General features: G+C 40.7%; 1 protein-coding gene across 1 annotated transcript in view; it reads left to right on the top strand.

Moving 5' to 3' along the window:
• Positions 1-8,348, top strand: part of NPFFR2 (neuropeptide FF receptor 2) — a 229,933-nt gene extending 221,585 nt beyond the window's left edge. Inside the window, exon 4 of the mRNA XM_089679597.1 lies at positions 7,218-8,348. Within this exon, the coding sequence (XP_089535723.1) occupies positions 7,218-8,076 (859 nt within the window). The 3' untranslated portion in view covers positions 8,077-8,348. The remainder of the gene's footprint in view (positions 1-7,217) is intronic.
• The last annotated feature ends 5,477 nt before the right edge of the window (positions 8,349-13,825 follow it).

Consider the following 13,825-nt stretch of genomic DNA (forward strand, 5'->3'; position numbering starts at 1 on the left):
ACATACATCGTTTCAGATTTCATAAACTGGTTTAATCTGAAATTGTGTGTTCTATAGAATATTGTAACTCCTTAGAATATTAGAGGTCAGAAACTGTAAGCAGTGTAATTTATTGGAGAATGGGATCTTGGCTATACCAGTGTTCATAATGTATGTGCTTTTTCAGGCATGCTAAAAGACCTCATTCATCTGAGCCAAATGAGAGTTTACATGCAGAATATAAATCCAGCCTGTCTAATAATTTTCTAATCTTGTAGGTTTTTTTGTTTGTTTGTTTTTTTAACATAAAGATCAATTTAGATGCACTGAGAATCACAATAAAGGTTTTGTGCTACCTGCAAGAAGAGAATTGACAAACCCTTGTGTTTAAAGAAAAACATGATGTGTTTTAAGTGAGCACTTGTTTTGAGCTGTTCCTACACTGTTTACTTTGAAATAGCTTTTTTTTTTTAGTAACATGTTAACATTTGTACATGTTTTGTCAAACATGTTATTGTTTTAAATACAGAGATCTGCACAGCAGCCAATATAGGGAACTCTCAGTGTCTTAGTGCAACTACTTAGATTGTCTTTAAAAAAAACACATTCCTACATTAAAAATGTCCTTTTTTTTGAGAAGAAAAAAAAGTAAAACTATTCCACAGCACAAGGCAAAGGCAGCACATGTAATGAGCAAATATGGCTGTGTCCATTTTCACATATATATATATATATATATATATATATATATATATATACACAGTTGTGCTCAAAGGTTTGCATACCCTGGCAGAAATTGTGACATTTTGGCATTGATATTGAAAATATGACTGATCATGCCAAAAAATGCTCTTTTATTGAAGGATGATGATCATATGAAGCCATTTATTAGCAAATAGTTGTTTGGCTCCTTTTTAAATCATAATGTTAACAGCAATCACCAAAATGGCCCGGATCAAAAGTTTACATACCCTGGAATGTTTGGCCTTGGTACAGACACACAAGGTGACACACATGGGTTAAAATGCCAGTTAGAGGTTAATGTCCCACATCTGTGGCTTTTTAAATTGGAATTAGTGTCAGTGTATAAATAGTCAATGAGTTTGTTAGCTCTTATATGGAAGCACTGACTAGGCTAGATACTGAGCCATGGGGATCAGAAAAGAACTGTCAAAAGTCCTGCGTAACAAGGTAATGGAACTTTATAAAGATGGAAAAGGACATACACAGAACTGATTAACAACCCCCTCTGCTATTCTGGACTAGGCTGCTGCATCATTTTTTCACTTTGAATTTCGGGGTGTCTTGAATTCAGTCCTCTGTAGGTTGATCATTTTAATTTCCATCAAACGATGGGGCATCCTTACGTTCTGAACACATTACCCAGTACATATCAGTATAGATATCCAGCATGATATTTTCCCCATTGAGATCTGATGTGTTTTCAAAGTGTTATACACTGTATATACACTGTATTGCCAAAAGTATTGAGACGCCTGCGTTTACATGCATATGAGCTTTAATGGCATCCCAGTCTTAGTCTGTAAGGTTTAATAATGAGTTGACCCACCCTTTGCTGCTATACCAGCTTCAGCTCTTCTGGGAAGGCTGTCCACAAGGTTTCGAAATGTGTCTATGGGAATGTTTGACCATTCTTCCAGAAGCGCATTTATGAGGTCAGGCACTGATGTCACACGAAAAGGCCTGGCTCGCAGTCTCCACTCTAATTCATCACAAAGGTGTTCTAGATTGTCAGGGTCACAGCCGCTTCTCACCCCTGCCCACTGATTTCTAGAGACTTCTCCAAGTCTCTAGATAAGGGGGACATTCCAGAAAGCTGGTCTGCTGGGCCTTTCAGCCCTCTTGCCCCCTCTGATTATTCCTCCAGGCTACTGCTCAGCCTCTAAACTAAAAATGAAACATCTAGCTACCTAGGAGGGTGAATATATATATATATATATATATATATATATATAAAATGTATAGCCAAATTTAAATACAATCATGCCCCCCTTTCCCAAATGACAATACTTAGTTGTGATGATAGGTTGCTTATGCCCTGAGCAATTCTTTGTGGACTGCAGAAGGGTGCAAGGCCTTTTCTCTGTAGCGCACAGACAGGTTTGGTCTGGCAGTTTGATCCCAGATTCCAATCCCTGAGAGGCACATGACAACTGGTCCTACACACTTGAGTCAGTAAACAGTTTGTGCAGCTTTTTAAATTTTTTTTTTATTTTTGGGTAGAACTTGGATAGGGTGAGGGTGAGCCAAGAGAAACTCCAGTAACTTCAGACTTGAAAATGAGGACATTAACTCTGTACTAAGACTTCAGGGTGAAGGCACCTCTTTGAAATGCATAGATGAACAGCAACAATCAGTAGTTGCAAAACAAGAATGCAGTCCTGAATGTACAGAGTTGTAGCCAATGTTCTCCCAGGAGTGCTAAGGAAAGTATTTAGATCCCCTTCGAAGTGTAGACAAAGTGGTACTAAACAGGGACTCCTCAACAGGAATGCAGTTCTGAGTATACTGGTAGTAAAGTAAATCTCCCAGAATAGGCCAAAGAAAGTCTCTAAGTCCAGAAAGCTGGTGCTCACTGTGCCCTGCTATCAGTCAGTTTCTGTACTCCAAATGTCTGTTTGCTTGATACTTAGGAAACAGTATCAGGGACCCCATAAAAGATTCTTGCAGTTGCAGGCAGATTTCTCAGGGATTCCCCCAGGAACAAGAGACCTCTTCTCTGGGTTCCAGCCTAGTTATACCTCCCCCAGGCTCCTGACGGTCACTCGCAACCCTGACCTGGGATTGACTGGAGAAGTATTAATATGCAGCCTGGGATCTGTGTTCTTCCACCCACTATGTCCCAGGTCCCTGAGATACAGGGTAAAATAACCAAGCTCACACCAGCAGAGCCCAGAGCAGACTTACCCAAACAATTGTTGCTCTCCCTGACTACAAAAACTAAAGTTAACCACTAGTAGCCTAATGGGGCACTACACACCCCCCTCTAAAAAAAAATAGGCCCTGTCCTCAAGGGACTAACAAAAAGCTCTTGAGCCCAAGAGCAGAGTATTCCGTGGCAAAAACAACAAACATGGAAGGGGTTAGGATAAATAACAAAGTAACAAGATTTTGTATGCAACATACAGCAAAATTACTTTTAAATAAAAAGACAATTTAGAAAAACAAACAGCATTTATTTACAATGTAGGGAGACTGGCGCCTGGCCTGATTAAATAGCCATATGGCGTCAGAACTTTAGACACAATTTACACCATATATACATATGTACAGTCCTACTAATCTATTAAATACCCCAACACTAACTACATACAGGTAATAACTTTGTAAGCAGGGAGAATACTTCAGGCGAAGCAGTGTCTTCTCTGATGCCTGCAAAGGAAACAAGTTAATATGACCTAGTTTTGGAGCGCCACCTCCTGAAGGTAGCCCTCCGCAGAATAAATATCTAGAACATTCTATCCCTATACTAACACATCCAAACCTTACATTTCCGAAAGTCCATGCAATATGTGACTTAATCCTAACACTAAATCATCTCATTGAAAAATGTCCCTAGCTGGCAAATATATCTTAACTCAACTCGTCGTCCATCCAGGTCATTGAAAAAGAACAGAGAAAAGCAACCTAACTACCTAGACTTATACACACTAATTAACCTCAACAAACAATAAAGGTCCTTTGACCAAAGAATGTGGTAACCATATAAGACCCAAGTTCTATGTTAGAGACCAAAAAGGGTCTTCACTTACAAGAAAATCTTGAGCTGAGGTGAAGGCTGTTTCATAAACTCCTAACCTCCATCAGTGCTCTGGACAAAATTGTGGGCGATCCCTTCCCACACACAGCAGCAGTTCTGCTGAAAAAACACAGCATGGCCTGAAGAACTTGAAGTTTGGGTCCTCAGGACAAATGATACATCACATAGCTGTGGGCCATGTGCACAGCTTGGTATCCATTAAGGTCCGTAATATGGACAAAAACAGAATCAAAGTCTAAATACCCAGCCTTCCTTTAGCCTACAAGTGGAAATCAGGGTTGGGGACCTGGATCATCTGGTTGCTTGGGCCCAAAATGTTAACAGACCTCATTTGGTCAGGTCTGCCACGTTTATGAACCTGCCCCAGCACCAACTGCGTTTAAAGCTGCAAAACTCCTCCCAAAAAATATTTTGCTCCCTGGTTACGATGGGACTTGGGCGCATGCAAAAATGTCCTTATTTCTGCTTCACACCAGCCTTCTCTGAGAGCCTCCACCTAATCCATGATCTCTGGAGGCACATATGGAAACTAAAATCCATAGTCCAACGCCACTTTCTTCTATACAATACGCTGCATCTTGGAAAATTGTGGCAGCTTGTCCTTCACCCCTCTATTTGGCTGGATGAATGGGCTAACGGCCCTTTTAATTAACTGGTGATGGGCCTCGCTTTGAGCTTGAGGCCCTGGCTCAAGTATGTGGGGGTGACAAATAAGATCACCGTTCCTTTTACTCCTTGCATAGTTGTAGGTTGGCAGCAAACTGTTTGTTGCTGGATAAACTACTTCTCCTCTTCCACTAGTTCACACTCTGGTACAAACTTATCCACAGGCGCTGATCCTTTGGTGTTCATTAAACGTTCTGCCTCACAGGAGTATTTCTGCTCTCCTTCCTCTTGTGTATCCTGTCTCCCCAAAGCCATTCAAGAGAAGACCCTCCAGATCTCTCCCACTCAGTAAAGTCCTTACCACTTAAGTCTCTGTAGAACTTAGTGGACCCAGCATAGACTTTACACAGTTCCATTCTGTGAAAACAGGTTTCTGGATGCCACAGCTGCTGCAGTCTTTACTTCTGTCTCATTATTAAGGATATTTTGCTGTTCAGATAATGGGTCGTTCCCCACTAATCCCTGAATGGTTCCCTGACGATGACTATGCACATAACCCCTTGCATGTGTCCCTATTCTCAGAAACATTTGCTACAAAGTCTGCCTAACAGGGGATGTGCTGTTGGTAGCCTCACTTACTTTAAGTATCAGCCTCTCCAAGTCAACCTTCTTGCGGCAGAATCCTGTGTCCCACTTTGCAGGCGGCTGGTTTTCTCTTATCAGCTGGGACAATGTCTCTTCACAGAGCCCGCACCGACTTGGATCCCCATGCTCAGCTGCTCACATACCACACATGGATGTTCGTTCCCCTGGGCGGGAACGAGAGCTAGCTTGCCTCTTGGCACCAGCCTCACACCGGTGTTGTTCAAGCGATGTTCCTCTCCAGCCACCCGACTCAGTCTCCTCTCTGCTCTTCACTCGCCACAAGACTCGCAGCCTTGCCTGCAGAACTGTACATATCCTGACATCTTGCTACTCCTCCGACACACAGTCCATCACTTCGCCCCCCATTCCAGGGCCTCCTGGAACAACTTCTCCCAAGCCAACACCTAATCCTTCCTCTTCCAGACCCCAAACAGTTGCTGAATAAAGGCATATTCCACTGCAATCAACTCCTGAAAAAAGGCAGATGTTCTCCACTGGCTCACCCCCTCTGAAGTTGCACATATCACTGGCTGTATTCACTGTAGTGCACATGTCACTGGTTGCATTTGCTGTACTGCACATGTCACTGGCTGCATTAACTGTACACAAACTTTGGCCATCTCCCTTAGCAACGGCTGCCTGTGCTGGGCGGGAATCCAGGAAAGAGCCCCACACGTAGCGTAGAACCAGGACTGATCTGGCTGATTGATCTCAGGTTCCATTCCGTGATAGGCACATGGCAGCCATGCACACAGTATTTCCCAATCATTTGAGTCAGAGAACAGACTGTGCATGTCTTTTTTTTTTGTTCTTATTTTTGGTTATAGAACTTGGATAGGGTGAGGGTGAGCCTAGGGATAGTCCAATAAACTTCAAACTGGTAGTAGAGGACACTAACGCTGAACTAGTACTTCAGGATGAAGGCACCTCCTTTTGAAGTGTAGATAAACAGGTACTAAACAGGAACTCCTCAATAGGAATACAGCCCTGAGTGTACTGGTAGTAAAGTAAATCTCCCAAACAAGGCCTCTAAGTCCAGAAGGCTGATACTCAATATATCCTGAATACTGTGTACACCTGCAGTATCAGTCAGTTTCTGTGCTCCAAATGCCTGTCTCCTGGATCCTTAGAAAACTTTGTGCAAATGATTCAGGAGAATAGCACAGAAGATCCCCACCCAAACAGTAGCTGGGACCCCATAAAAGATTCTTGCAGTTGCAGTTGGATTTTCCAGGGATGCCACAGCTCTCAGGCTGGGTGTTACTCCCCCAGGAACAAGAGACCTTTGCTCTGGATTCCAGCCTATTTATACCTTCCCCGGACCCTGTTGCTTACTTACAACCCTGACCAGGTATTGGCTGGAGAATTACTGTGTCAAAATGCAGTATGGGATCTGTGTTCTTCCACCCACTATGTCCCAGTTCACTGGGATACAGGAGAAGTCCACACTAGTAGAGCCGAGAGCAGACTTAACTAAACATTTGTTGCTCTCCCTGAGGACAGGGAACACAAAAACTAAATTTAACCCCTAATAGCCTAATGGGACAATACATATTCATGAATACAGAGCTCTGATCATTTGTTATTATTGTATCTACTTTGAGTTCAGCTTACACTTCGTTTTTAGGGTAGTTATTACGTTTTAAAAGTTTCTATCACAGATATTTTTTTTTATTAAACATACCTGACAATAAACATTAACAAGACCTAATAAAACAAAGCAGACATCAGGTTTTGTAAGCTTTGTTTTTGTAAATAGAAAATGCTAAATCTGTGTGGTCACGTGGTGAAGGAAAGGAATCACTGAAGGATAGGTGTGTGTGAGCCAGGTGCTTTATACACAATGCTTTGCTATCTCCGTTTTGCTAGTAAAAGAGAACATCCATCCCTTGTAGCCTTCGTAAATAGCTGGATATGGATTCTTAGTTGATTGATTTTGAACTTGCTTGTAGAACTTCTCAGTCTGCAAGATGCTTTCTCTTTTTTCTTCAAGAGCTGTCTCAGCTTTTTTAAAAAACTAAGTTTGAGAGTACCCTGAGGGATAAATAATTATGATGATATAAATATACTTTGTGTAACAAAATGAAGTGTTTTTAAGCTGTTCAGTTTAATTAACCTAATTACCTCCAGCAAGTAAAATGCTTACATTTCATTTGGAATAGACTAACTTTGCAATGCCTTTCTACTTTGATTTTTGTCATTGCAGGTTTCGTTGCATCGTTTATCCCTTCAAGCAAAAGCTGACCATCTCTACTGCTGTTGTCATTATTGCAGTCATATGGGTTTTGGCCATTGCTATTATGTGTCCATCCGCAGTTATGTCACATGTGAAAGAAGACAAACACTTTCGAGTTGTTCTAGGCAACAGCAATCAAACTACTCCCATTTATTGGTGCCGCGAGGATTGGCCTAACCCACACATGAGAAAGATATATACCACGGTACTGTTTTCCAACATCTACCTTGCTCCTCTCTCCCTTATTGTTATTATGTATGCCAGAATAGGCATTACTTTATTCAAGAGTGAACTGAATGTTGATAGTAAGAATCACCAACAGCAAAGGCATGCTGTTTCCCGAAGAAAGCAAAAAGTTATTAAAATGCTGATTATTATTGCTTTACTGTTTATTTTATCTTGGCTACCTTTGTGGACACTGATGATGCTGTCAGACTACGCCAACTTGAGCGAGCACCAGTACCAAATTATCAATATTTACATTTACCCTTTTGCACACTGGTTGGCATTTTTTAATAGCAGCATCAACCCCATCATTTATGGTTTCTTTAATGAGAACTTCCGCCGTGGGTTCCAAGCTGCCTTCAAACTTCAGCTATGCTCAGAAGAGTTGGAAAGGAGAACCATGTACTCACATCGGGCACAAGGCAATGCAATTTTACCAGCCACATCTCAAAATGCTGGGCGTCAAGGGTCAGCTTTTGAAAAGCAGAGCAGTGATGATAAAGAATCTGACAAACGAAAACCACTAACAAGTGACCAGGATTTAATCATGGAGGATTTGGAGAAGATGTCAAATAACAATGGGATCCAGAAAGACATGGTTTAAAAAAAAAGAAACTTAACACTTTAATCTGTGCATGTGTTGAATTTGGTTAAAAAAAACCCCAAAAAACAAAAACATTAACTAATACCGTATTTGCCATGACAAACAAGTCACACCCACAAATACTGCCACATTGACATGTTTGCGTTGACCTGTGCCATACTTTTTGTAAATAGCTTTGTACAGCCATTACATCGAATGCCTGTATATAATGTCAGATTTTATGTATTGCCATTTTGAAGCGCCTGTAAATAAAGATATTGCTTTTTTGTGAAGATCAGAATGTTGCACAGTACATAAGAAAAGTAAATGCTTGCACAAAGATATAAAAGTTAATTTATTTTTAGATAATTTACACCTCCCAACTACCATTCTAGTGTCCTAAACCCATTTTGTGTGTACTGGGTGGCATTTAAAAATGTAACACAAGGCAGAAAACCAGCTATTAGTACAGATGAAAATGCAACTAAAAACAATGGGCTTGCTATCATGATTGATTTTGGATGTGAAGATATTTGATGAAGGACATAAAAGCAAACATTTTTTTGTCAAAGTCAAAAGATACATAATTAACGTAATATAGACCCAGCTTTAGTCCTGCCATTGTTGGTCTTGGTGTTGGCATCTCTTGGTGCATCTAATTAACCTAATGTCATATTTAGATTGCAGGTAATGAGACATTTAGGTAATAAGGACCATTACTGACCTTTTGTAATAATCATTTTCAGTAACAATGGTTTTGAGTTTTTTTACCACAATTCCTGCACCCATGATAGTGTGTCCTAAGGGTTCTGTTTATCAACTATTATTTATTTCTGGTACTTGTAAAGTGCTGCACAAATTGACAGCGCTATATATTTATATTGTACATTCACATCAGCCCCTTACCCTCAAGGGGATTACAATGCAAGGTACCTAACTGACATTCATACATACACATACTTGGGCCAATTTAGACAGGAGCCAATTAACCTACCTGCATGATTTTGGAGTGTGGGAGAAAATCGGAGTACCTGGAGGAAACCCACACAGGCACAGGGAGAACATGCAAACTCCAGGCAGGTGGTGCCGTGGTTGGAATTCAAATCAACTACCCTAGTACTGCCAGGCAGAAGTGCTAACCATTTAGCCACTGTGCACGTTTAAATCGGATTACTGGTTGTTCAGAAATTAAGGAAAAATTAAGGAAATAAAGCAGATTGGAACCCAAAACTAAAAATTTAGTTTAATACAGCTTACAAGTAAAAAGTTATTGTGCCTGCATTACTGTTCTTTTTTTCAGACTTTTTCAAATGTATTTTGCCTGGTGAATCTGCCGGTGATATACTTCCTGGGGTAAAGCGGCAATGCTATATCTATGGAAGAGCAGCATTGTGACGCTAGGCTGCTTTTGTGATTTGGACTGCAAACCCCTATTTCTCCCCTCACCTCCATTACATAGGGAGGTATTCTTCTGTATTTCAAAGAAGATAGTTGGAAAAACTGTTACTACTGATATCAGTTCAGTGCTCAGGAAGTTACAAGAACATTAAAATTCTGGCAAGATCAACAAGTATTTTTCTGTACTTGCAGAGAACATACTTAACAACTGGAAAGCTGCAATATATCATATTTTGGTTTGGATATTCTTTAAACTCCCTAGCGGTCTGATTATGTCCATATTTCTGTGCTCAAAGCAGTAAATTTTTTTGCATGGAAATATGTAGTTTTTTTTTATTGTAGGCCTGTAATTTTTAGGAATAACGCACTGAAATCTGTCCGAACAAGAGTCTAGAAAACATCCCGGGTATGTTAAAATTTTAAACACAAAATCATAAATTATAATTTAATAAATAATCATAAAAAAATAATAATATAATAATACATTTAATTCAATAATATAATCAAACCAAAAACACTGAAATTTGAAATATAGCGCCAAGTTCGCACATCACTAAGCAAGTCGCAAATTCGTTTTCAGTGTCTGATGACGAATTTCCCCACAAATCATTATCACTCAATTCTGCAAGTGGTTCTAATTTACTATCGCTGTTCTCAAAAACCGCTTTTGACATAAAGGGACACTTTTTGGACGCCATGGACATTTCTCAGTTTCCAGGCAAAAAGAACAGTAAAAATGCAGGCAGGGCACAGGACAAAGCACTAGGGACAAAATGTATGTGAAATGATTTGATACAGTAATGTTTTACTATGTGATTTTAGTGTATTTAGTGAATGTCACTTTTTCACATTTTTGAATTTCCTGCCATTCCGTCCCCCATACGTCCCGACGTTGCAGGGAACGGAACCCAGAAGACAGATGCCAGCATCCGCCACAGGACATTGCCGGGGACACTGCAGGAGGGAAATCGCAGGAGCGAAGGACAAGGTAAGTGAAGAAGAGATCCTGGAGCAATGCTGCATGGTATTCCCGAGTGTAGCTTGGAGTTACTGCTTTTGGTACTGAAACTTTACCCGAGCTGCACTCGGGAATACCGCCAGGGAGGTTAAGACAAAAAATATGAATGGATTTGGAGATATTTGGGAGAATAAACTAGGCCATTGTGGTTAGGTTGATGCCCAGAAAGTTTTCTAAATTATATGACCAATTGTGGTAAGTATAGAATATAGGAAAGAAAGTGGCAGAAAGAAAACTATACCTATTTAAATGACTATCTGCTGGGGGTAATGAGGGAGAAGAGAAAAAAGTACATTTACAGTATCTCAGTCACTGTCTCTCGATTATAGTCCTATGTTACATGGGCTTCCCATGAAAGCTACAAATAGCTGTTCTTACACACATCATGCACGTATGGTCCTCTTTTGCCACCATTCAGAAACCTGCCATGTCATACAGCCATCACTGGATTGTATGTGTGTGTGGATGGAAATAGGCTGCAGGGCATCAACAGTATAGAAATGTAACAAAGGCTGAAAACATTTGTACTAAAACTGGAGCAAACAGAGTCTTGAGCAGCTGTGAATGGCAATCAGCTTATATCTTCAGCTTGTTCAATTAAGTGTTGAAAATGAAAGTTGGAAGCTGACTGGCTTCCATGCACAGCTGCTCCAAATTCTGTGTGCTCCAGTCTTAGTAAATCCCCCTCATTGTTCTTTTGCAAACTATCACTAAGATTTACAGTATCTCACAGAAGTGAGTACACCCCTCACATTTTTGTAATTATTTTATTATACTGTATCTTTACATGTGACAACACTGAAGAAATGACACTTTGCTACAATGTAAAGTAGTGAGTGTACAGCTTGTATAACAGTGTAAATTTGCTGTCCCCTCAAAATAACTCAACACACAGCCATTAATGTCTAAACCGTTGGCAACAAAAGTGGGTACACCCTTAAGTGAAAATGTCCAAATTGGGCCCAAAGTGTCAATATTTTGTGTGGCCACCATTACTTTCCAGCACTGCCTTAACCCTCTTGGGCATGGAGTTCACCAGAGCTTCACAGGTTCCCACTGGAGTCCTCTTCCACTCCTCCATGATGACATCACAGAGCTGGTGGATGTTAGAGACCTTGTGCTCCTCCACCTTCCATTTGAGAATGCCCCACAGATGCTCAATAGGTTTCAGGTCTGGAAAAATGCTTAGCCAGTCCATCACCTTTACCCTCAGCTTCTTTAGCAAGGTAATGGTAGTCTTGGAGGTGTGTTTGGGGTCTTTATCATGTTGGAATACTGCCCTGGGTCCCAGTTTCCAAAGGGAGGGGATCATGATCTGCTTCAGTATGTCACAGTGCATGTTGGCATTCATGGTTCCCTCAATGAACTGTAGCTCCCCAGTTCCAGCAGCACTCATGCAGCCCCAGACCATGACACTCCCACCACCATGCCTGACTGTAGGCAAGACACACTTGTCTTTGTACTCCTCACCTGGTTGCCACCGCACACGCTTGACACCATCTGAACCAAATAAGTTTATCTTGGTCTCATCAGACCACTGGACATGGTTCCAGTAATCCATGTCCTTAGTCTGCTTGTCTTCAGCAAACTGTTTGTGGGCTTTCTTGTGCATCATCTTTAGAAGAGGCTTCCTTCTGGGACAACAGTCATGCAGACCAATTTAGTGCAGTGTGTGGCATATGGTCAGAGCACTGACAGGCTGACCCCCCACCCCTTCAACCTCTGCAGCAATACTGGCAGGACTCATACGTCTATTTCCCAAAGGCAACCTCTGGATATGACGCTGAGAACGTGCACTCAACTTCTTTGGTCGATCATGGTGAGGCCTGTTCTGAGTGGAACCTGTCCTGTTAAACCGCTGTTTGGTCTTGGCAACTGTGCTGCAGCTCATTTCAGGGTCTTGGCAATCTTCTTATAGCCTAGATCATCTGTATGTAGAGCAACAATTCTTTTTTCAGATCCTCAGAGTTCTTTGCCATGAGGTGCCATGTTTAACTTCCAGTGACCAGTATGAGAGAGTGAGAGTGATAACACCAAATTTAACACACCTGCTCCCCATTCACACCTGAGACCTTGTAACACTAATGAGTCACATGACACGGGGGAGTTATTTTGAAGGGGACAGCAAATTTACACTGTTATACAAGCTGTACACTCACTACTTTACATTGTAACAAAGTGTAATTTCTTCAGTGTTGTCACATGAAAAGATAGAATAAAATATTTACAAAAATGTGAGGGGTGTACTCACTTCTGTGAGATACTGTAAATCTTAGTGATCGTTTGCAAAAAAACAATGAGGGGGATTTACTAAGACTGGAGCACACAGAATTTGGAGCAGCTGTGCATGGAAGCCAGTCAGCTTCCAACTTTCATTTTCAACACTTAATTGAACAAGCTGAAGTTAGAAGCTTATTGCCATTCACAGCTGCTCCAGACTCTGTCTGCTCTAGTCTTAGTAAATTCCTCTCAGTATATCATAAATTGACATTTTCTTGTTTCCATACAAATGTTTTCAGCCTTTGTTACATCTCTATACTGTTGACGTCCTGAAGTCTATTTCCATCCACACACACATACAATCCAGTGATGGCTGTATGGCATGGCAGGTTTCTGGATGGTGGCAAAAGAGGACCATACGTGCATGATGTGTGTAAGAACATCTATTTGTAGCTTTCGTAGGAAGCCCATGTAACATAGGACTATAATCAAGAGACAGTGACTGAGAACAAGGGTTGCCACCGCATCCCTTTGAGTTTAATTACCACCTTACCAGCCTCAGAACCTGTGAAATTAATATGTGTTTGCTGTTAAAGGAATGAGGTGGCAACCCCACAGAGAACTATCACCTGAACAAAAACCTGTATGGCAGGACCACCATGTATTACTTGTGATGAAAGCTGCAGTTTTAAATATATATTGAAAATAACAATTGAAGTTTCATTAAGATGTTAAAACTTTTATGAGATTTTAGTGATTCAGTTTACATAGTTTTTAAGTTGGTACTTTTGAAAATGAAAATTAAGAATGCAAAGCTGGATACAGGAACACATTTTCCTTAATATTCTGTTTCCCATCAGCTCAGACACGCCATCCTTCACTCACTTGCTGCTGCATTCAGCCACCAGAAGGGAGGAAAGGAAAGCCCATGTAAGATCTAAATTGCTCTAGTCTAAACTAAAACATGGCTGAGGACTATAAAGGTGTATTGGGAAAAAGCAGGATGCACTATATATATATATATATATATATATATATATATAAATATATAAAAAGAAAAGATTGACAGGTTTTTTTCTGAATGAGGGTTGATTCCCTTTGCCTTAGGGTTGTATTGCTATCAGTGGTACAGGA

This window comes from Staurois parvus, unplaced genomic scaffold, assembly GCF_062004578.1.
Source record: "Staurois parvus isolate SC_StPar_1 unplaced genomic scaffold, SC_StPar_1.0 ptg000227l, whole genome shotgun sequence".
Lineage (NCBI taxonomy): Eukaryota > Metazoa > Chordata > Amphibia > Anura > Ranidae > Staurois > Staurois parvus.